This window comes from Nuphar pumila, chromosome 4, assembly GCF_984573655.1.
Source record: "Nuphar pumila chromosome 4, dmNupPumi1.hap1.1, whole genome shotgun sequence".
In the NCBI taxonomy this organism is placed as follows: Eukaryota; Viridiplantae; Streptophyta; class Magnoliopsida; order Nymphaeales; family Nymphaeaceae; genus Nuphar; species Nuphar pumila.
In genome coordinates, this window is record NC_143252.1 from 124,352,262 (window position 1) to 124,377,510 (window position 25,249).

At 37.0% G+C, this 25,249-nt stretch overlaps 2 protein-coding genes across 2 annotated transcripts in view; both read left to right on the forward strand.

Annotated features, from left to right (window-relative positions):
- Positions 1-6,123: 6,123 nt before the first annotated feature.
- LOC149840910 (uncharacterized) lies at positions 6,124-6,952 on the forward strand. Its single transcript, XM_090004586.1, has one exon. It carries the CDS (start codon positions 6,295-6,297, stop codon positions 6,595-6,597), a length of 303 nt encoding a protein of 100 aa, XP_089860712.1. The 5' UTR covers positions 6,124-6,294; the 3' UTR covers positions 6,598-6,952.
- Positions 6,953-18,456: 11,504 nt separating this feature from the next.
- The window catches only part of LOC149840911 (putative V-type proton ATPase subunit H), a 46,317-nt gene continuing 39,524 nt past the window's right edge, over positions 18,457-25,249 (forward strand). The window contains exons 1-5 of the mRNA XM_090004587.1: positions 18,457-18,605; positions 18,719-18,836; positions 23,550-23,675; positions 24,189-24,291; positions 24,381-24,451. Of these exons, the coding sequence (XP_089860713.1) occupies positions 18,807-18,836; positions 23,550-23,675; positions 24,189-24,291; positions 24,381-24,451 (330 nt within the window). The 5' untranslated portion in view covers positions 18,457-18,605; positions 18,719-18,806. The remainder of the gene's footprint in view (positions 18,606-18,718; positions 18,837-23,549; positions 23,676-24,188; positions 24,292-24,380; positions 24,452-25,249) is intronic.

Consider the following 25,249-nt stretch of genomic DNA (forward strand, 5'->3'; position numbering starts at 1 on the left):
TCTTGTTGGGTGGCATCAGCCCTACCGTTTTTAGACTAGAAAATGGCTTGGTGATTGTTTCTTTTCAGTATTTTTTCACTGTTTTCAATGTTTTTTTTTTATGATATCCGGCCATTTTCCAGCCAACCACCAGCTTGGAAAATGGCCGAAGTAGTGCCTCCCAAGCCGGTGGCACCAGTCCAACCATTTTCCAGCCATTGGCTAGCAAAAAAAATGGCCTAGTGATTTTTTCCCAATATTTTGTAGCATTTTTTAACATTTTTATTTTATGGTATTTGGCTATTTTCCAACCATCCACCAGCCAAAAAATGGCTGAACTGGAAACTTCTTTGTCTGGTGCCTCCGGTCAGTGGCTGCCTAGAAAATGGTCTGGCCATTTTTTTCTTTTTTTGAAATTTGTTTAATGTTACATCTTGTCATTTTTTAGCTAACCACCGACCGAGAGATGGTCGAGTTGGTGCTATCCTTGCTGAGAGACAATAGCTCGGCCATTTCTCAATCGGTGGCTGATCAGTTTCTTTATTTGTTATTTTTTTTATTTATTTTTTGCTTTTCAAAATTTTGGCCATTTTCCGGCCATCAGTCAGTCAGGAATTGGCCGGGTTGGCTCCCGCTCGGCCATTCTCACCTTCATCTAAAAGAAGCAGGGCCCATGAACAAAGTCTCTGACCCAAGAATCCTTTCTAACCACTGGTGGGATAGCTCCCAAGAGGAGGAGAAAAAGTGTTGAAAAAATCTGCATTCCTAGAAGATATGGTAGCCAGTCTCCTAGTAAGGGTGAAAAAGATTGCACTGACTATCAATATGTAGCCCCCATTTCTTTAGGAGTTCATGTGTTTGGACTCTGTTATGAAGCAGTAACCAAGTAAAAGCTTGGGATCTATGGGTTGACCCTGATCCCCAAAGCCAAAGGCATTTTAGTGGGTAAAAGTGCCATGCCCAAGTCGGAGAGAGAGAGCATGAAAACACTGAGAAAGTCTTATCACCTTCCTTGTACATGATCCTTTACCTTGATCCAAAGCATACTATAGGTGGTGGACCTAGCACGGTGGCAGAGGCAGAGTCACATTGAGACCAGGGTGGGCACGTGCCTACCCTGACCTAAATTTTTTCCTAATAGGCAGATCAGGGTCGGCAGTGCCCATCCTGACTCTTTGTAAGGTCGGGTCAGGGTAGGCACAATTATACCCAGAGGCAGAGCTACATTGGGACCAGGGTGGGCATGTGTCCACCTTGACCCAAAATTTTTCCCATTAAGGGTTGGGATCAGGATGGGCAGTCCTCTTTATAAGGTTGGGTACAACTATACTAGACTGACACCCTTCCCATTCTCACATCCTCGACCATGACTCTCTCTCTCTCCACCTTATGATTTTTCCTGACGTCAATCTGTTTCCCATCCCTGGTCCAAACGAGGTGAGGAGGAGCGGGTGCTCGTTTCTCCGATATTTTTACCGTTGCCGCCTTTTCCCATTAGAGAAAGAAGAGAGAAATGGCAGCTCGCACGGCTTATTAGTGAAAGGAGATGAAGTAGAGATAGAGATTCGAGAAAGGGTTTTATGTTAAGGTTAGTAATATATATATATAAGGGTATAATAGTGATTTTCTTAAATGAGATCAGTGGGATGGGGGGCAAGGATAAGTTCATCCCCATCTTCATCCCCGCATGGGTTTTAATTTTAACTTCCATCCCTAGTCCATTCCCTGTTTCATGTCCTCTATCCCGGGTCCAAACACGAGCAAGGTGGGGTAGGGCTATGTTTCTCTCTAGTGCCATCCCTATTTGCCAGATTGGGTTCGGCTGTCTGCCATCCATTGGCCTTTCCAGTGCATAGCCCTAGCCATGGTGGCTGAGACATCGAGTATCCTCATCCTATTCAAACCTTTTTCTTGAAAGGCTTGGTAAGTTTTGCTTTCAGGTTTTTTTTTTTAAATTAGCCATGTTTTTAGAAATTAAGATTTTGATTTAGCTTTTTTAAAATGACATAAATGTTTAGTTGTGATTTTAGGTTTTTCTTAATCACCATAGGCATGAATCCATGAATATTGCTTAATTTGATTTTGGTTATAATATTAAGGTTTTTTTATCAGTTAGCATAAAGGCATAATTTATGAAGCTTGTAAGGTTAGAGTTTTGATTTGTTTTTTTAATATAATTTATTAGTAATTATTTTATTTTTTTACTTGTAATTTGTGTCCACCCTAGGTTAGAATCCTGCTGCCCCTGCACGATGGTGACTGCACGATGGTGACGATGTTGAAGATCGTATTTAATCAGGATGAGATGCACCATTAAGCAGTCAATGTCAGATGTGAGATGTGACAAGCAACCACCACCATATTGCGCAACGAACAAACACCAAGACCACCTCTATCCAGTGGCTTAGTGACTGTATCCCAATTGATAAAATGCCATTTTCTTTAAAAAAAAAAAATTGCTCAGGACCATTCCACAAAAAATACCTTTCCACACTCATCGGGATATGAAAGATGAAAAACATATAGATGGGGATCAAAGATAAGAGCATTTTGATTATAGTGATACGACCAAAGAAGAATAGATATTTATGTTGGGTTAAACCACCACGTTGGTGTGGTTACCCATGATGTGGGTAACGTTTCCCCACATAAAGTGCTCCTTCCGTTAATCTCATCACCGAATAGAAGGAGGAATGGTTGCTCAACCATTCTCATTCGGTGATTATAAGAAGGAGGTTTCATGAGCAACCTCATACGGCAGAATAGGTGTGGAAAACAAAATTGTGTATACATTGAAAAACACAGTGAAAGAGGGAATAGGGTCGACTCACCAGTGGCTTTCGGAGGCCTGCGCTTGTGGTGGTTGCAGACCGGCTGAGTTGAAGGAAACCCCTCTCTGGCAACATCCTCTGCCCTCCAGCAATGGTCGCCTCAGGTATGCATTCTATGTGTTTTGCTTTTGCAGGGGCTCCGACCGGCTGGTGGCTGAGGGGCCGACGACTCCGTACCGGCGGTGAAACCTCCACCCCCAACAATTTAGCCCGCCATGATTGCAGTTTAGACTTAATTTTGTCCACAAATGACCTCAATAGGCAATAGTGGCGCTCAAAAGAGGAACCTCCATGAGGGCGGAGCGACGACAGATCGGAGGAGGTCGACGACGAGGGGATCGTCGCTCAAGAGTTTTCGAGAGCCAACTCGAAACGAGGAGCAAAGAAACGCCCGCAAAGGGCGTCCTAAAAAGAAAAAGAAAAGGGAGGGAACGAAAAGGAAAAGAGAGGAAGACTGTTTACTGGCGCAGATAATAGCTGCGCCAGTAAAACAATACTTTTGTACTTGTAAAATTCATTTTACACTGGCGCTATTTTTTAGGTGCGCCAGTAAAACTCAAATTATCTGTGTAGATTTGTTGCAGCAGTTCCGTAGTTTTTTTTTGGAGAAGGTGTTTCATGTAAATTAGTGCATTATTTCCTTTCCTTTGCTTTGATTTCTTTGGTCCTTTATTATTTATATTGCATTGCATGTTTATGTTGATTGTTTCTGCCAAGTGTTTGTTGAATTTCCTATGAGACCCACATAAAAAAATGCGCTTCCACTTGATTTTGCTACTCTTGGTTTTTATTCAACAAGTGATAATTTCTGATTTTTCTTTTTTGTTTAATATTTGTATGAATTAAGATGAAAAAACAATGCAAAGGATGGTCAATAAAAAAAATGACTAATATAGAAGGTTCAGATGGAAGACATGCTCCTATTTAAGAAGACAAACTCAAAATCACCTTAAATGATGATTAAAAAAAATTGATAGTAAGTTATAGTCACTATTCGCCAATGTTTGGATGATATGGTGTTTCATCATGTGTCTAATAAGCCTATCGCAAAGTATAAAAGTTATATAATTTATATGAGATGAAGACTAACAAATAAAGTGTCTCATTCGGCCACTGGTGAGCATAAAGTTCAAAGATGGATTTTTGAGGGGCAGAATATCTTAATAAGATGAAGAATATTGTGAATCAATTGGCATCTATAAATATCAAATTGGCTGATGATGCAAGCAAATTTTGTTGTTTAGTTTTTTTTACTGAAAAGTTATGGCATCGGTGGCTTACTTGAGTAATTTAGAACCAAAATAGAGTGCCAAGCATAAGTCACATGACTAGTTATTTGATTAATGAAGAAGTTAGAATAAAATCAACAAATGCCTCTAGCCATAAATTTTGGCAAATAAAGATAAAGCACAACCAAGAACCACATGTTTGAGGAAAGTCCAAGTCTAGATCAAATTCTATATGCAAGATTACTTGTCATTGTTGTGGTGGTAATGGGTGTTTGAAAAACAATGTAGAAAGTTTAACAAAGATAATAATAAAAAAAAAAACCCAAGGAGAAAGAAGGTGATATCATGACTAATATAGCTAACAATGGTTCCCTACTTACAATAGAAAAGAAAATTGATTGTCTCAATGTTGTAAACAACAGGGATTGGTTTACAACATGGATTGGTTTGTTGACTCATGCTTTTTATCATGTCGTATGGCATAGTTGTTCACTTCATATAAGCCATGGAGCTTTGAGTCTGTTCATACTCCATGCAGATCTTCTTGTTCAAATCACCGCATCTAGTTGCTTCAACTCTATATTTGGGCTTGTAGCAAGACTTAGCACCACACTAATTGATGACATCTTTATAGTGGGTGAGAAAATCTCATTGAAACCAATTTCTTCCATTTGCTTGAAATCATTCACCACTAGCTTTGCCTTGTAGTGTTTGTGTCAATTTGACCATATTTCAACTTATATACCTATTTTGGTTTTAAAAAAGGGCTTAACTTAAGATTTTTTCATTAACTCTGAAACAAGTACCAAGGCAATGATATAATAAGTTTGACTCATTCATGGTAGAGTATAGCTGCCATAAATCATTGGTAGATCATTGTTTATATACCAAAAAATACTACAACGATAATTTCATTATCATATGCCTTTACTTTGATGTTAATTATTGGTAAAGATACATATTTGATTGACAAATTAAAGCATGATTTGAGCAAATCTTTTTACATGAAAGACTTAGGGTCAACATGTAACTTTTGAAATTACAAATATCTCAAACTAAAGAAGTTAAGAAGCTTTGTTTTATGACGAGAAATATATTTAAAAATATGCTATGGATAAGAAAATGTCATTAAGGATTTGAGGATCTATCAAAAGGAGTTTGTGGTTACTTGCGATAGCTAAAGTGCTAGGTGATAACAAAAAAACATACCTAAATTTTTTATATTATTTAAAAACACACCTAAAATTTTATTTCCGTTAAATCTAAAACACTTATGTCAATTTAACTTGACTTATCTTTAACCTAAGTTAAGTTAAATAGGATAAAGTTACTGATTCATCTTTAAAAGGAAATTTTATGAAAAAAATTCAATAACATAATCTAACATTTTATCAATAATAAAGAGTGCATCTAAACTTTGGAAAGTATAATACACGTTTGACGAAAACTTTGATGGAAGTAAACCTTAGTTTTTTTTATTTACCATAAAAATGTTTATATATATGTGCATTTAACAATATTAAAACTTAGATGTGTTTTCTATTGATGCCAAAAATTGTGTTTTTGTAAAAAAAAAAAATTCATTTATTATGTGTTTGTAGTTGTTAAAAGAGTCTTATTATGGACTGGGTTTGGTTCATGTAATCCTTACACGACCTGGGTATGTTTTTTCTTATAATGGACCTGATCAAACTTAGATCCAGACCCGTATCTGCACCCACACCTCGAAGTTAGTTTCTGGTTCGGACCCCTACCTGAGTCAGAACCAGATCCGACCCATTGATACCCTTGTATGTGAAGCTTTTTGTGAGCGACTAATCAGGGTTTGCAAAAAAGACAAGTCAAAACTGTTTCCGGAACAGTTGGGAAAACATAAGCAGCTAGGTGTAATAACTGAAAGTTTAGTTCTGGCATGTAAATAAATGATAATTTGGCATGCTTTCAGTGATTCACTCTTCAAGACGCCAACTTATCGGGTATTTACAAATGGTACCCGAGGTATGAGCTATTTACAAAAACCCGGCTACTCACGGAAGTACACAAAAGGGAAGGAAGGAGAGAACTGAGAGAGAGCGATGGCAATCTCCCTCTGCGCCCGCAGGCTCTAATCCAAACTCTTCCCCCCTCTCCCCTCCTTTCTCCTCTCCAAATCCTGGTCGTCGTTGCCTTCGCCGTCGTCTTCGCCATCGTGGAAGGTGGCCGATCGGATCGTGAAGATCTTCGCGATCGATCCGGAGGGGCGGAAGCACGAGGTGATGGGGCTGTCGGGACAGAGCCTCCTGAAGGCGCTCTCCAACTTCGGCCTCGTCGACCCGGAGTCGCACGGCCACGAGGATCTCGACGCCTGCTCCGCCGAGTGCGAGGTGCACGTCACCCAGGAGTGGTTCGATCGGCTGCCGCAGTCCAGCTACGACGAGAGCTACACCCTCCGCAAGAATGCCCATCGCGGCATCCTCAGCAAGCATGCCAGGCTCGGCCGCCAGGTCCTCCTCGACCACGGCCTCCAAGGTATGGTTGTCGCCGTCCTCGAGCCCAAGCCCTGGCGCACCGGCATCTGAGACGCAGAGGAGGATCGTCCCCCGATCCTTCTTTCTCTTCTCGGTTAGGGTTAGGGTTAGGGTTATGGCCTTTCTTCTTCTCCTTGATGGGATTCTGATGCCTCTCTCTCTCTCTCTCATGCGCACGGGCACATGCGCGAAATTGCATCTTGTGGTTGGGGTTTTCGGTTTCTTGTTCTGTTGGAAAATAATGTATACCGGTGGAATTGAATGGTTTTTTTTTTTGAAATTGATGGATGTAAGGGGTGAAGGGAAACCCTAGGCTAATGGGAAATGTTGAATTTGTGGTTCCGGCGATGCTTTGTTGGTGGAAATCGATGAACTTATTTACTGAATTGCCCTCATGATTTGGATTTTTATTCGCTTCATTGTTCTTTTTCCTGGTTGAAGATTGCTTCTGCTATCTCCTTGGGATAGTTTGTCGGTTTTCTGACTGTTGTGCTTGAATGCTTAAACAAAGTTTCATTTTTCTTACGTTCTGCTGTTTAGGTGCATGCTTTTTCTTTTTATTTTCCTTTTGCCTTTTCAAGACAAGTTCATTTTCTAATATATAACTTCAATTCAAGTGCACTGCATACCCAAAAAGATAATAGTGAACAACACAAAAGATCCATTTTCCTAGAACAAAAACTTCCATGAATGAATCAACAGATCCAATCACGTTTCACTCCACAACGTCAACAAATGACTTCCACTATTGGCATATTCTCTGTTTTAGAGCAAAGATGTCATGGTTGTAAACTTAGTCATATTCATGGATAGTTTGTTTAGTTTTTGCAAGTGTTTAAATCTTTTGTCAAACGCATATCAACCTATTTATTATATAATATTTATATTGTATTATCTTGTAAGATAAGAATCTAAAAAAATGGAAAAAAAGATTATCAGACAAACTACGTGAATGCAAAATAAGAAAATTAAGAGAAAACACATCGAAAGAATAAAATTACAACATTTGGCAGACTTCAGACTGTTTATATGTAAGAACTAGCAAATAAATCAACGATGCAAACAACCATAATTAACAAATATAATAGAAGAAACGTGTCATACCATATATGAAACTCTATGTGAGTAAGTGTAAATTAAATACCACATCAAGTACTAGGTTAAATCATAGTTATTGGAAGCGCTTAGGCTTAGAGTAAGTAGGAATATTGGTTGTAGGAACTGGAAGTGGTTGGGAATCCCATTCCCCAAACATGATAGTATTTAAATGTTAGTTTTTTTTGTAAAGAATAATGGTATAAGTATGGGGTAAAAATTTTAGCATTTTTATTTTTTCATGTTTTGTGCACATTTGACCCTCCAGATGTGATCTACATATTAAGTTTAGTAGAAATTGACCTTTGGATCATGTTCTTTTGACGTATATGTCAGATCTTACGAGGGTTGAAAAATCAATGGCCTACAATGTACCAAAATTTCAAACCTCAAAAAACATATTTTTACATAAAAAAATCATGATCCAAGGGTAGAATCCTACTACTTTGACCATGTTGAACACATTCATTAGGTCAGATTTGGCCAAAACAACCTCCTCCAATGACTCCCAACCATAGTCACAAATATCAATATCGCCTATATCTCGGTGAGGTATAATATCTGGATATTATAGGTTTTCCAATAAATCTCAAAAAAATCTCGGGATTTAAAAAATGAAACAACAAAAAATTAAAAAGAAAAGAAAAAAAATACATCTAAAGCAAAGGAGCCACCGACATTCCTTCTTTTCTTCTTTCCCTTCCTCTTTCTTTCCTTCCTTCCTTCTTCTCTTCCTTCTTTCTTCCCTTGTTGGGGCAACCAACAACAACCCTCTTTTCCTTGCTCTTTCTTTCCTTCCTTCCCTTCACCTTTCTTTATTTCCTTCCTTCCCTTCACCTTTCTTTCCTTCCTTCCTTATTTCTTTTCTTCCTTTCCTTCTTTTTTTTCCTTCTTTCTTTCCCTTTCGTAGGGCAGCCATCGAGTCACCGACAACCCCCCTTTCTCTTCTTTCTTTTCTCCCTTTCCTCTTTCTTTCCTTCCTTCTTTCTTTGCTTCCTTTCCTTCTTCTTTCTCTTCCTTCTTTCTTTCCCTGTTGTCGCAGGCTGAGTGTCAAGATTATCGGGGGTCAAGGTCAAAAGACCTCCTCACGTTACTTAAAAGACTTAAAAGGTAAACCCTAAACCAAAAAGTTAGAAATTTTATACCAAAACTAACCTGTTAAAAAATGAATAACGACATATGTGTCCCTTTTTTTGAAAAATCCCCAAATAACCATACACTAACAATTTTAAAAAAGTAATATCGACGATATCTTCAAAATATTGGTGATAGCTGTGACAATGGTTCCAACTAAGGGATTCCTTACCCATGAGGGTAGCAAATACTATCCCTATAAGTATAACACTATTTGGAAGTTATTTTTTTTAGATTATGGGATAATATGATTTTAAAAAATGCACCTAACTTTTTTGAAATAATAAAAAACATACCTAAGTTTTAGAAAATGTTAACAACAAACCTAAATATTTTCATGGCCAATTAAAAAGACTAGAGCTATGTCATAATGATTTGGGGACTCAATGACACACGATTCCGAATTTTGGATTCGCATCGAAAGTTAGATAATTTTTTTTCAAAAGTGGTACATAAGGACATGCAAAAATTTTAATTTTTTAATCAATAAAAAACTATTTTGAATAATTTATCATTAAAAATGGGTTTTTATTAAAATAAAATTAAAATATACTAAAAAATATATTTTAATGTTGTGTGTGTCAATGTCCAAGTCAGCATGTTTGCTTGTGTCACTAGGGACACAACCAAGATGGCATGTCCTTGTGACATAGGACCATAGTTTTCTTCTGTCGAGGTTATCATCAAATGTGTGTTTTAATTACTGTTTTACCCTCAAAGAGTATTTTCCTCTCTCTCTCTCCCCTATTAAGAGATATCAACAACTTTTAAGTTTTGTGCTTGATACTGACTTGATATGCTAAATATTTTTGCTTCCACTGTTCTTCTTATCATTCTCATTCATGGATCTGAATTCTTCGTTGTCCTCATATTCTACCTTCTTACCCCAAATAGTTTATGAAAAAATTGAATAACTCCAATTTCCTGACTTGGAAGAGGCAAATAGCTCCTTTTATTAGGAGTCAAGATTTCTCTGAACACCTTGATGAGTCCATTGCCCTTCTGCCAAAATATGTTATCAAAGAGGAAAAACGTGATAAAGGGGTTCTAATTTCTTTTGTTCATGTCAGAAATCTAGATTTTATTTTGTGGATAAAGAGAGATTCAGTATTGGTTGCCTATATTATTTCCACTTTATCACAAGAAATACTCATTGGGGTGCTCGATGATTACACAACTATTCAACTTTGGACTAGATTCTCAGATCTTAGAATCCAACGTAATGTTTTTGAAGGAGTTCCAACATTTAAAGAAAGGTTTCATGACAGTCATGTAATATCTTAATAAGACTAAGAACATCATTAATCAACTTGCAATTGTGGGGTATGAAATATCAAATAAGGATATGGTTCAACAGGCTCTTAATGGTCTTGGTCTTGACTATCAAGTCCTCTCTGCCATCTTGCAGTAGTCGAATTTGCTTCTCACATTTGAGAATTTAAGAGCTAAATTATTACACTATGAGTTGACCCTTACTACTGATGATGATGCCTCTAATGATGCTCAAGAAGTTTTGGTCACTAATGTCTCATGAGGCCATGGAAGAGGTGACTATTTTAGAGGGGGTAGAAGATGTGGTCGTGGAGGCAATCAAAGAGGCCAAGGCATTCTGCCCACACCAAATATTCCCCCTAATACTATTGCCCAAGGGCATCACCCTATTCCTACTTGCTTCATATGCAAGAAACCAAGTTATATCAAAGTGAATTGTTGGTTCAAGGATGACCCCGTATATAATAAGGGACAACACAAAACAAAAATCAAGGCAATAACCAATTTGGAGGTCAAAGTAACAAATAAAACAATGGAGAGAGTCAACTTTCAATGAACAAGCAATTACTACTTGCTGCTCTTACATGACTCAATTTAAAGCAAAATGACCAAGGGGTATGATATCTTGATTCTTGAGTTGCCAACTATATTACAAGTGATGAGGGTAAGTTCTTTTCATTCTTTGAATGAAAGATCTTCAAAACCTTTTCAAATTGTGCATTTTGATGTATGGTGGCCAACACCCAATGCTTCTTCTTCTCGTAGTCGTTATTATGTTTCCTTTATTGATAGTTTTTTCCATTATACATGAATATATTTTACGGAGCATAAACATGAAGTGTTCAATATATTCACAAATTTTTATATGTTAGTCATCAATTCTCTATGCATGTCCTTATTTCCAGTGTGATGGTGAAGGCAAGTACTTTTGCGAAGAAATTCATTACTTATCTTGAAAATAATGAAATCATCGTAAGAGTATCTTGCCCTTACACAACCCAACAAAATGACCTTACAGAAAGAAAACATCACCATATTATTGAAAGTGCCCTAGCAATGTTTCATGCCGAAAAGATTCTTGTGTCTTTGGACATAGGCTTTTCACTCAACCGATCACATTATAAATATGTTTCTCATGAAAATTTTGAATTACAAGTCACCGTAAGTATTTCATTGTCACTTGTTCAATACTTATCTTATAAATAGTGTATATCAATAGTCGATTGTTAATGTGTACCAATTCATGTGCAACACGAGGTTTGAGCCACAAGAAGTAATATGAGAAATTAGAAAGTTACTAGTTCAGCATCTTTCAGGATTGGTCACTCAATAGAAAGAGTACCCGAAGGAGGTGTTAGATAGATTATGGTTCTCATTCATGGTATACAACCGTTTATCATAGCTAATGTGTTTCATATTTAATTTTTTGTTATAGTCATGTGTACTAACTTTTTGAAATTATTTATAGGTTTTGAATTGCTTCGCGACTGTGAAAGAGGAGGAGGATGCGAGGCTAGTGTGGCAGAAGGTGACTGTCAGTCGATTTGCCGACATGCTGCACAATATGAAAATTGCAGTAATAAAAGCAACTAGTATGATAGATGATTCACTGTAGTGAAAGGGCCATGACCCTTCTACTACCAGGAAAGATTATTGAGATGCAATGTGCGACAAGTGGGCAAGTCATGAATTTCGAAACCGCTCAGCAAAGGCTGCACAAAACCGAGCAAAGATGCCCGACGCCCATCTACACACAGGTGAATCTAGGACTTTTGAGAGCCACCAGAAGAAAATGACAACTCATCAATATATATATATATATATATATATATATATATAATCAAATTTATAAGTATTTCTGCATACTTTTTAATTAACTTTTTTTATCATTTAACCTTGCAGAAAGCCGAAAAAAGAGGCATTGTGCCTTACAAGGATGTGTTTGTTGAAACACATAAACGTAAGAGCACGGGAAAATTCGTATCAGAGAAGACGAGAGCGACAATGATATATATTTATTGTATTAATAAACATTATAATATACAAGTTACCATGAATTATATTATCATAAACATTGTAATTCTTAATTATTAATTCATACTGTAATCATTATTTTGTATGAGTCATACGAGCAACAGATGGTAGAACGATATGACGATGTTTCCACTCAGCATCCACCTTTTGATCCTGCAGCATGAGTGACTGCAACCGGTGAACCCCAAAAGAGTCATGTATTCGGGTTTGGGAGTAATATGAACATCACACTAGTCGTTGCTTCCTACAGCCAGGGCTCTTAGAGTTTTCCTGTCAGCATCAACTCCTACCGTTCGATTGACCCTGCTATTTCTTGGGATGGTGTTCGTCAGCTTCTTTAGGACACAATGCATGACTTTTTACATGAAGTCATTCTCAACCTTGTCCATAATGAGTTGTGCAACTTTTTTTGGGGATGAGAGAACTTCGTCTGCATTCAACATGAGCTCCGGTGCCTGTCAGATATAAAGTTTCATGTCATTTGTTTTATGTCATTAGATTTCAAGATATTATATGCATGATTGAATACATATATGCATGATTGAATCACTATGAAATTTTTTGACACCTTTAGAACACATATATGCATGATTGAATCACTATACATTTTTTATGAGAATCTTAGAACACATATATGCATGATTGAATCACTATGATTTTTTTTGACAACCTTACAACACATATATGCATGATTAAATCACTATAAAATTTTTATGACACCCTTAGAACACATATAAGCATGATTTCATCACTATAATTTTTTTTTGACAACCTTAGAACACATATAAGCATGATTTCATCACTATAAAATTTTTTGACTGCCTTATAACATATATATGCATGATTGAATCACTATAAAAGTTTTTTGACAACCTTAGAATACATGTATGCATGATTAAATCACTATGAAAGTTTTTTGACAACCTTAGAACACATATATTCATGATTGAATCACTATGAAAGTTTTTTGACAACCTTAGAACACATATAAGCATGATTTCATCACTATAAATTTTTTTGACTGCCTTGTAACACATATATGCATGATTGAATCACTATAAAAGTTTTTTTACAACCTTAGAACACATATAAGCATGATTTCATCACTATGAAAGTTTTTTGACTGCCTTATAACACATATATGCATGATTGTGATACATAACACATTTATTTGACAACCTTATAAACCATATATGCATGCTTGAGTCACTATGACATTTTTTGACAACATTAGAACACATATCTGCATGATTGAATCACTATGAATTTTTTTTGTCAGCCTTAAAACACATCTGAATTCTGTTAATGTCTTTCGCTTTATTGCTAGTCTATGTGTCATTCAACCATGTTACTTTGATTGCCTTAGATTAGGTGCATTGCATATAATTTATTTTATTATATTTTGTTTATCAATACTAACATTTCAGTTCTCTTGTAGGATACTGGAGATGATCAACGTAGAGGAGCTGATGGAGGCATGAATGAAGGGGCAGATCGAGACAATGAAGAGGATGATGCTCTGAATCTTGGCGAGAATTATATTCATATGTTGAATTTGTTTTACGTACTTATTTCAAACGAAACTCTTTGTATATATTCACTTGTAACTAATTAGAACTTGACGAGATTTATAGTGGGTTGTTAAATTTATTGTTTCACTTATAACTTGTGTTAAATTTGTTTCATCTGCTTTGTATATATATATTTTTATGTGTACTTTATTTTTTATATACGAGTTATATAAATTGTATAATGATAATTTTTTTCTCGATATTTATAATTCAAACAAATTTTTTTTTTTAAATTTGTGACGAATTAGCGATGGATATTATCCGTCACTAATATCCGTCACCAATTTAGCGACGGATTAGGGACAAATATTTGTCTGTCTCAAAAACTGAATCTATTTGTCTCAAAAACTGAATCAGTCGATGTTTTGCGATGAAATATAATCCATCGCTAATCCGTCGTTAAATTGACGATGGATATTAGAGATGGATACATATTCGTCGTTAAATTTTAGCGATAGATTAGCGACGGATATGTATCTATCGCAAAACCAAATCAGTCTTTATTTAGTGATAAATTAACGATGGATCATGACATTCGCTAATCCATCGTTAAATAGCAATGAAAGTAGCGACAAATTAGATCTGTCACTAATTAGCGATCAGGAAATTGCTACAGATGCTATCCATTGCTAAGCCATCACCAATCCACCGCTAAACGGATTAGCGATAGATTATCGTCAGATAGCATCCATCGCTAATCTGCAGAATTCTTGTAGTGGCAGTCCATTGCTTAAATGCTACGTTGGATGGGTTTGTTCTCAAAACAATGTCCCATTCGCTTGAAGTAAGCGTCCAAACATTATGAACCCTACAAAATTTCCTTAGAGCAACATGATATAATTCAAGAAACTCCTCTTGAAGAGATCGTTCACCCCACCACTTGGTCTGACAGAAGAAAGTATGCTTACCATCACCAACACATACCCTTAGGAATTGACAATACTCATTCACCACCACAACCCACCGCTTCCAAATACCCGACCCCCCATTCCATTTGTGATTCGTTGTCTAGTTCCAAGGCTAATCTGATAATTCATATTTTTTAAAAAATATTGTAAACAACTTTCCTTCTTTTTTACAAATCAACCACAACCATTTTACAAGGAGGGCCATATTAAAACAGTGGAGATTGTGTAAACCCAACCCAACTTAGAGATTACCTTCCAACCCAACAAGGGTCTGAAATTTCCTTCCAAGTTGCCTCCCCAAATAAATTTTTGAAACATTCTTGCAAACCTCTTTCCCACTTTTTTTTTGCATTTTAAAAAATGTAAAACCATGGTAGAGATCGGCCTGCCCTAGATAAAAGGTGTGCTGCACAAGATTGTGTTCTCGCCCGAATACGATCTTTCACCTTACTCCAATGCATTTCACGAGAAACCCCCAAATGAAAGGGAAGGCCTAAGTAGGACAAAAGTAGAGAACCAATATCAAGTAAAAAATAAATGATGCCCTTCTTTGCAATAGTATCATTAAGAACAAAAACATGGCTCTTACCTCCATTCATTTTCAACTCTGAGATTTCCCCAAACCACCTTAAAATCACCCATTCACATATTTTCCTCGGTAGCCTCTCCAAACATTAATAAGTCATCTGCAAAAATCAAATGTGTTAAAGAAGTAGTGTTGGAGACTTGTCAACCATGAAACTTACCTGCTTCCTCCGCTGAATTGATCACAACTAGCAATGTCTTTATAGCCACTATAAAAAAAACAAAGGAGTTTGAGAGAGGGTTCCCTTGCCTTAAGCCTCTCTTTGGTTTGAAAGTTCCCCCCGCAATGGATGTTTCATGAAGCAACCCATCAACCCAAAAAATCCACTTATCACCAAATTTCATAATTTTCAAACAACTTATCAAAAAAATTCAATCAAGTAAATCAAACGCTTTTTCAAGATCAAGATTTAAAATGAATTAAGGTGTACCTAATTGCTTGATGGAATGACTAGATTCATGTGCTAAAACGCATGCTTCTTTTAATCTCCTTCCCGAAATAAAAGCACTCTCTGCAATGGAGAAATAAGATGCCTGATATGCAACTTCAATCTAGATGCCAAGGTTTTTGTAATGATCTTAAAGATTGAGCTGACCAAAGAAATAGGTCTAAATTTACCAAGTTTCTTTGCCTTAGCATTGACATAAAATTTATTCATCAATCGTACTAGGTCCCCTTTCACACAATCCTAATTTTCTCTAAAAAATTTCGATGCTGAACCCATCAAACCCCAAAGATTTATCATTCGGTAGGGACCAAACCAAGCGCTTAATTAACCTCCTCAATCAATGCTGAAATTTGCCTCGATGCTTGTTCAACCAACATCATTAATAGAAGTAAAGGCCATATGCGAGGCATCTTACTTTGCCATGACATGTGAGGAAAGGCGATTCTTGAAATAATCCGTGGTTTTATGAAGCATGTTAGGGCCCTCACATCGATGACCATCAATAATCATAGACAAAAAGTTATTTTTTCTCCTCCTTATAGAAGCACATATGCAAAAATATTTCATATTAAGCTCTTCCGATTGGAGCCAATGGGCCTTAGTCCGTTGTCTCCATTTTATACTTTTTCTGCACTCGCCATTCACTCACTTTTTGAACCAACTCGTCATGCACAAGCTTCAATTCTAAGGCTTCCAAGACACCACAACCAAGTTCCTCCCTTGATTGGAGAGACCTCAATTGATCCTCCCACTAATTTAACTCCTTGAATTTTGCTGCATTTTTCTCTTTATTTCCCTCGATAAGTTTGTTTCACACAAAAGCAAGTTTTGCAATCAATCTTTGAGCAACCCATCTTCGCGAAGCTGGCGCCGATCCCCACCACTCATCGATAAGATTTAGGATGCTTGGGATCCTTAACCACCATAACTCCATACAAAAACCTTTTCTTCCTATTATCTCCCATCACTTCCCGCGATAACGATATTGGAGCATGATCAGACATGGATATAGGATCCGCGAAAGCCGACATATCATGCAACTCTTGCAGCATAGGCGAGGAAATAAAAAATCTATCCAATTTATGCAAATATTGGAGGGGTATGTTTGTCGGACCAAGTAAATTTGGATCCTTGCATTGGTAAGTCCGAAAGGCCCACACTATCCATGAGAGTATTATTGTTGTTCTTCCTAGCCTAGGTGCCTTCACCTGGCTGAACCCATTAGTCATCTTTTAGGTTTAAATCCATAGCTTCATTGGGTCCATTTTGTCATACCTGAATCCCTAGAGTCTTAAGCCCTATGTGAGCTCTGTCAGATTCGCCTCGTAGTGATAGGTGGGCTACCTAAGCTCGTGTAAGCTCTTTCTCCTCATTTTATTGCGATTATTATTTTTTTTTTCATTGTATTGGTGTCTGTTTATCTCTAATTCTCATATTTTATTGGATTTTTGTGTTTTTTGAGCGTTGGCAACTTGGTTTTCTACTGAGGTATGCACTGTAAGGTACATGAAGGCAAATGTAACCCTTAGTGATGTAGGGGGGCTTGCTTTTGACAATGATCTCTCACTGTCGTTGAACTCTGACGCTGATCAAACGTACAAGAAAGCTCTAAAACTAGAATTAGTTCCTAGGAACACCATCAACTCTGAGTTCTCAACGAAGGTTATTTCATTACTCTGCCCATGTATACAGTAAGTAAATTTGAGTCTCATCAGGCCACTGCTCGGTACATAGAAATTCTGTTGGGGGCAGATATGAGCATGTTTACCAAATGATGCAGCGAACTGGAAACCAGAGTGAGCAGGAAGCGGATGCCCAGCTCATCCAAGATTGTGCCAAGCTGGTGTTGCGGAAGCTATTTTTCTCCTCAGTTCAAAGTGATGGTTGAATGTTTCACTAGAAAAACGTTTTAAGTAAATGGAAATTTGGTTTCTTCTAATTGTCCATACGGTGTAGGCAATGCTGATTTCTGATGTTTCAAACTGGGTTTGGCAAATCACACATCATAGAATTGAGGGTTAGATCATGCTTTTTCAATGAAAAAATATGATTTATGAGCTTTTAAATTTATGAAAGTTCTAAATTGGTGATTTTTGAAGACTTGTAACAACTTGCTCACATAATTAGATGATCCAAAAGCTTATTCCTATTAAACAGACCATGTAGATTAGGGATGGCAGTGGACCAGGGGAAAGCGGGGCCCACCCCGCCCTGCTTCACCCCGTTTGGACCGGGGATGGAGGTGGGGACGAAAGTTAAAAGCCATCCCCGTTCCGGGATGGACGTACACTTTTCCCCGCCCCACCCCGTCCCTGCCACTTTTCCCCGTGCCGCCTCATCCCCGTTTGAACAGGGGATGGAGGCAGGGATGAAGGTTCTAATCTTGAGGCGGGGCGGGGGTGGAGACCTTGTCCCTCACCCCACCCTACTGCCATAGATCATACATGTAAGGTCAGATTCTAAAGAAAAAAAATTTGACTGCTGGCACTCGGCACCCTCTTACTGTTTGGAGGAACCAATCACTAAAATAAATGATGTTTTTGAAACATAAATTATAAAAGTACAAGGCAGCAAATGCTAGAAAGTTTTTCGTAAATAGCTGATAATTTTTGCTTTTTGTAAATTACTCGCCCACGGTTAATGATTGAAAAGATATTCACCGAGGATTCGTGCGATTCGTTCCGAGTAAATGGATTGCCAACTCAGGGGGTGAACCGGTTCGTTGTTATTTAATACAGATGGCTACAGATCATGGATGGACTTGATATATAGCTTCAACATTAACAACCTACCATTTCTAAACTCAGAATACAACACTGCAGACAATTAAGAATGTAAAACAAAAGGAACAAAAAAAATACTGCTCAGATCACATGTTACGATACAACACAGCCACTTGAAAATCCGAGGCAAGTTTTCCGCCATTGTTTTTCATCTCTTTTTTCTTTTCTTTTCTTTTCTTTTCTCCAGGAGGTCTGTTTTCTTCTCCATCATCTGCATCTTTTCCTCTGGTAAGGAACCCCAACCCCTAATTTTATTTTGCGTTCATCTTATATTTCGTGGAAGAAATCCTCGGCAATTTTCCCCAATGATTGATTCCGTTTGTTCGTTCATCGATCTCCAGATCGAGAAAACCGGTAGCTTGAAGTTAGGCTTTTAGAATCCATCATCAAAGCCGTGAATTTTCTCTGCTCGTTGGGGTTTCGATCACCATGGATCGCGCCGAGTTGACGACGGAGCAGGTAAGGAATCGCAAACCCGCAACGGGTTCTCTTTCTTCAAACGCAACGGGATTTCTAGGGGTTTGCGTTTCCTTGCATAGGTTTTTTGTTTTTTTTTTGCAAATTGAATTGATTGGTAGAATAAAGTTGCTGCTTGCACCACGATTTGAAGCTTAAAAGTTGCAGAATTCCATTTTTTTCCAATTTAGTAGCTAAATTTAGTTGAATAATATTGCAGAACTTGCGGAATCCACCTTTGTTGTGTTTCAATTTCTGTTATTTATTCATCCTCCGTTTGCATTTGAGATGAGGTCATCTGGTTTCTCAAAAATATCGAGCAGAATGCTGACATTTTCGTCAAATCACTCGATAATATTGTTGTTTTCTGATGTAAATTGGTTTGTGGTTGGCACTTAGTTGTTTTTTTCTTTTTTAAAGCATGCTGGTTTTGTTCAGGTTTCGATGGTAGACGTCAATAAACAAAATCATATCTGCATATCTATTGGATTGATAAGTTTGACAACTATATGGACAAATGCGCTCTCTCTCTCTCTCTCTCTCTCTCTCTCTATATATATATATATATATATATATATATATATATATATATATATATATATATATATATATATATATATATATGGATGGGGATTGTGCTACCACCTCACCATTAGGACCCTCGAAAAACAGTAGTTTTACTTTTAGGTGTTTTATGCTAGATCTGAACTGTTAGATGTGTTTACCATTGTTTATTCAATAGAAAACATGTTCGGATTAAGCATCTTTATGATCAGATGTGTATTTTAGAGAGGTAAACAAAATCAATGGTTGATATTGTACTAAAATTTAATGATAAAATATTCACATTTTTACATCAAATCAATTTAGAACAAATCTTGCTTCTTAGTAAATAAGCAATGATAAGCACATTTAACGGTTCAGATCTAACGTAAAACACCTAAAAATGTATATATAGGGAAGGGGGACCATCCAAACAAAGGAAGGTCCAAAATCTACAACCAACGATGATCATACAGTTTTCCTTCTCTAATGCTTGAGCATCTCATCGATTAGACCTCATATATTTGTTTTTTATAATTTATTTAGTAAGAAATATGCTTTACACGATGACTTTAAGACACATAGGCATGTTTTTCGAAACGTGAGAAATCAATGACTCAGAATGCATTTACAACCTATGTCACATAGGTGCGGGTGCGGCGATGCAGCACTTTAAAAAAACTTGGGTGTAGGGGGGTATATATATAATTTTTAACAATTAACAATAACACTAATGAAATAAAAAGATTAATTCATCATGCATGTAATAAATCAAAATAACAATCTACAATTCTATTCTTCATCAATAAAAACTAACACCACAATTAAATCAAACTAAATATATTATGAAAACAATCAAACAAGTAAAGTAGAAAAGAAATAAATTATACTAATAAAAGAAGCAAACAATGCATAATTACATACCAAAAGTATATCCTACACAATGTATATGAAAATGAGGTAATGATCATAATAATTTTTCGCTTCATCGTAAGAAGGAAGACTCGACTCAGATAAGACCATGCTTATAATATTGAAATCATGCTCTCCCTCTAAGTCACACTCCTCTGGGTTACATCAAAAAATTTGGATGATCCTTGTCTGCATTATAAACCTAATTTTAAAATGTTAAATACTTGCATATTTAAATGAAGAAACTAAGAAATAGTCGAATAACTAAAAGAACAATTAGTAGCTGTATTCCTCATTGGTTCGCGAAAGCAATCGAATATTGGAATGAACATAGACTAAATCCTCTGCACACTTGCTGGTGATACGTTTCATCTCGTATCGTATGATACATACAACATTGGATTGAAATACTAGAACCAAACCCAAAATACAACATAATATCTCCAATAGACCTTATATGGGACATAGACCCTAAAATAAAGATCCAATCCAATTACAATTTGGACCTCCAAAGGTTGTGTATGTAACAATCCAAACCCCTTAGAATTTTCTTTGTCCTCAAGGCAAAGCTTCAAATCCAACTCCTTATACAAGATCTGTATCTACTATACTAGTATACTAGCCACAATCCACCTCAAAATTGGGAATGTCACATTCCCTTTCTCTTTATGCATACCTTGCCTCCAAGGTGAAAATCCACGAAAAGCATAGGGGTAAACATTCATTTTACTCAATTTGTACTCCACTTTATTTTGTGATCTCCTTTCACAGAATATAGGCCTTGGATGTTTTGCCCCAATTTGGCCATATCTTCAGCATAAAATGCTTCATGCCTAATAGCCCCTTCAATTTTTTTTGTTTCTGGTGTGAGCCATTCCAATGTTGATGTGCTCACACATGCTTCCTTCTCATTGAAAAATGAAGCCAAATCTACATGGACTAAGACTTGGTCCATATCTGTACATTGTGTGCATCTTCCAACAAAGAATGTGGCTAGATTTGCACTATCAATGATTTGATCTAAGACTTCGCAAGTGAGTGCATGTTCTTTTCCGGCATTGGAGAAAGAGCTTGGTAGTGCCTCCTCTTCCTCTTCTTTTTCACTTTCTTTTTCCTTGGCTTTCTTGTTTTCTGCTATAGTTTTATACATGTCATGGTTACATGGATGGCTGCATGCTCTTTTACATTACATATTACTTGGCTAGTGTGCTCTTGTTTGCACCCACTAAACAATATTTCTACATGTATATTTTCTTCTATCTTTACATTAAGGGCATGTTTGGTTGTCTCATGAGATTTTTTGAACTCTCATACAAATGAGAGAATTAATCTCATTGGCATTGGCCAAACAAACATCAGAAAATAAGTGGTGAGAAATGGACTCGCATTTTCCTTTACAAATGAGAGTTGCTTTCTCATTTAAATGAGAATCAGAATCACAAAGAGCCTCGTGTGATTCTGATTCATATAATTCCAAATCAAATTTCATTTGAAATCACATGTAACCCAGCAAACCAAACTTATCCTAGGTGTTAAAGTGAAAGTCTTCTTAAGGAGCTCATTTTCATCCATTGCCTTAAAGATAGGAGGTGTACTTTGAATGATCAGAGGTGTGGTCGTCCAAAACCTTAGTGTAAGGGCCTTAGCAAATGATTCCCAACATGGTGTTCCCACATATGACTCATACCATCTAAACCAATGGATTGCTTCATCTTCCAAATGCATAGTTGCCAACTTCACTTTTTCGTGATCAGGGATTTGAGTAATTTTGAAGTATTGCTCTACCTTGAAGATCCAACTTTTGGGATCTTCTCCACCAAATGTTGGAAATTTGAGGCATGTTTGCCTCACTTCAATCACCTGGGCTAGTTAGCATTGTCGTTGGAGGAACTTGAGGTGTTAGATTGCAAAGGTAGCTCGGTACCCCCGACTGAAGAGGGTCTCCATCATGTGAGTTAAGTTTTGAATTTTTGCCTTGAATTCTCCTTTCATCGGGCCCGTTTTCTCATCAAGAGCCTTCATTTGCTCCTGGGTCTCAACCCGGAGTCCATCCACCAATTCGTGTGCCACACACATCGCCATAGTTGTTCTCAAGTCTTAGGCAAATCCTTGCTGTTCTGGATTTTGGTTCTGTCATGCATGATTTAAAAAAATTAGGTTTCCTGTTATTAGTAAGAATTCAATATTACAACTCTTGTATTTTCTTTTACTTTCCCAAGCAAATGCATGGGTTTTGTACTAGTGTGTGTGTGTGTGTGTGTGTGTGTGTGTGTGTGTGTGTGTGTGTGTGTGTGTGTGTGTGTGTGTGTGTGTGTGTGTGTGTGTGTGTAGTAGTAGTAGGTGGTAGCCGCCTATCACTTTTTTGGCCTGCCGCCAGCCTATTGGGCTTTTGAAGGTTTCTTCCATGTTTTTCTTACATCTAACTGTGCAGATATGTTCTACATGCTTGATTTTATGCAGGTAGGTTTTTGTAAGGTTTCAAAATCGACAGTTTACGATTTTCATAAATATTGAAGGCTTAATAAATCATATTTTTTGTCGAAAAACATGATCTAAATGTCGTTTCTTAGCAAATCAACCATGCTTCTGTGAGGTTGGATTTGCAAAAAACAACCCAAAACATCCATTTGCTCGCAGTAGTGTAGAAAAGTGGTAGGCAACTACCACTTTTTCTATATATAACAATCATATTTTTGGTTTTTATTCTGGAGTAATTATGTCTGTATCAGTATGGTGTATGCTTATTAGATTGTAGAAGCCTTTTGTTTAGCAAGAACAGTAAACACTAAAGGCACATGCGTGCACCGGAACCATACGTGGAGAGGGAAATCAACTGCGCAGGATGGTTTGTGCTGTCATCTATCTAACTTGCTGATACCTTGCATCATCTTAAAATGCATGGTGTCTAATTAAAAAAAGTTGTATCCAGATGAGTGTCTGCATATGATTCAGAGGAATGAATGACAAGGGGAAAAGAATGGGGATATGGATGTACTTCTTAGGCAACATGGACATGGCAATTAATTTTTATTGACTGACTTGATTTTGTCACATGTTGCTAAGTGATGCATACATTTTTCAAATTTCATTTTCTGAATAGATCAATAAGGTTACCGGATCTTAGTATCAAAATAGATAAGTGATGCCCCATACTTGTATCTAATTCATTTTAGACAGCAGATTCATCCTAAAGATTTTACTGTGATGTGTGAATCTGTACCTATTCTTCTTCTAACTCAGATCCTTTTGTGCTTTCTTAAGGTTCTTAAGAGGGACATTCCATGGGAAACTTACATGACAACCAAGCTGATCACTGGGACATGCCTTCAGCTACTCAGGCGTTATGATAACAGATCTGAAAGCTACCGTGCACAGCTTCTGGATGATGTTGGTTTTGTGTTCTTATGTTACCAATTTTTAATTATCTCTTTGGCCCTTTTTCATTATTATCTTGTGTCTGTAAAGTAGATCTTGATTTCCGAAACTTGATAGTTCCTTTTTTCTCAAGTTGTACCTTGTCTGGATCCTTGGTATGAAATTGATAGGTACTTTTTTATGCTTCTAATTCATAGCTATTCTGGTTGTTTCTTCTCATTATTATGGTACTGCATACAGTTGGTTGTATTCATGCTAGGAGTACGTTTTGATTATGGAAATATCAATGCCAGTCATGTTATAAAAGAAGCATGTAATTTCTTTTTCAATATACTTTTTCTACCACTTAATTTCTTATTTATAAGTTGCACTTTGTATTCTGGTTCTTGGACTATGTCCTTAATTTTGTTACAAAGTACTTATACGTTTTGATGTGCACATAGTGATTAATGAGTCAGCCTGCATACATAGAAAAATTATCCAATCATCTATTACAGTTAATGACATAAATGACAATTGACACAGGATGGGCCAGCCTATGTTCGTGTCTTTGTAAGCATTTTGCGGGATATATCCAAGGTTGAAACTGTGGAATATGTACTTGCTCTTATTGATGAGATGCTTACAGGTAACTTGGGCTTTTTTAGTTTAACATAGATAGAGTTTCATTAGTTCTCTGATTAATCTTATTTTTATGTGTTGCATTTACATTTGTAGCGAACCCAAAGCGTGCCAGGTTATTCCATGATGCATCCCTTGCAAATGAAGATCCTTATGGACCTTTCTTAAGTTAAGTTTATACAACTTTTCTAACTCTGCTTTTCTATATGTGTGTGTGTGTGTGTGTGTGTGAGAGAGAGAGAGAGAGAGAGAGAGAGAGAGAGAGAGAGAGAGAGAGAGAGAGAGAGAGAGGTTGTTATTTTCTCTTTTCATCTTTGAAAGTTCAATATATATATATGTGTGTGTGTGTGTGTGTGTGTGTGTGTGTGTGTGTGTGGAAATACTATTCAGAATCATCATATCCTTTTTTTTTGGATTTTTTTGCCATTGAATTTCCTATTAGAAGTTTAATGTCGTTTTTTTGTAGTTTTTTAGATTTAATATATGTTTTGTTGACCCAGCTGCAGTTTGAAGAGACAAGTTCTTGCAATGTACTCATTCCCTTGCCCCCTCCCCCACCCCTTCCCCCAACCCAAAGATCGGTCCCACCTTTTTTCTTTCAATAGGAAACCCTTATTTTCGTACTACTGTCAGCACAAAATGCTAGAGGCCTTTTTTTTTTATATTTACATGGAGAAACCACACCCAGGATCAGAGACCTAGCCAGTCTTGCTCTGCCTGCAGTACTTACGGTCGCTGTCCTGGCAGCGTAACACTCCATGGGCTTATCTGGGCATGTATCACTTCTTGTATAATGGCATGAGGAAATTTTGGCATATATTGTTCACTCACGCATGCATGCATGGGTTGTTCTGTTTACTTTTTGTGTGGCCCCTTAGTACCTATTTATCAAGCATATCAAGCTTCTCCCATCCCTTCCCTAAGATAACATGTATGGTCCTATTAGCTCCTTCCACCTTCACAAT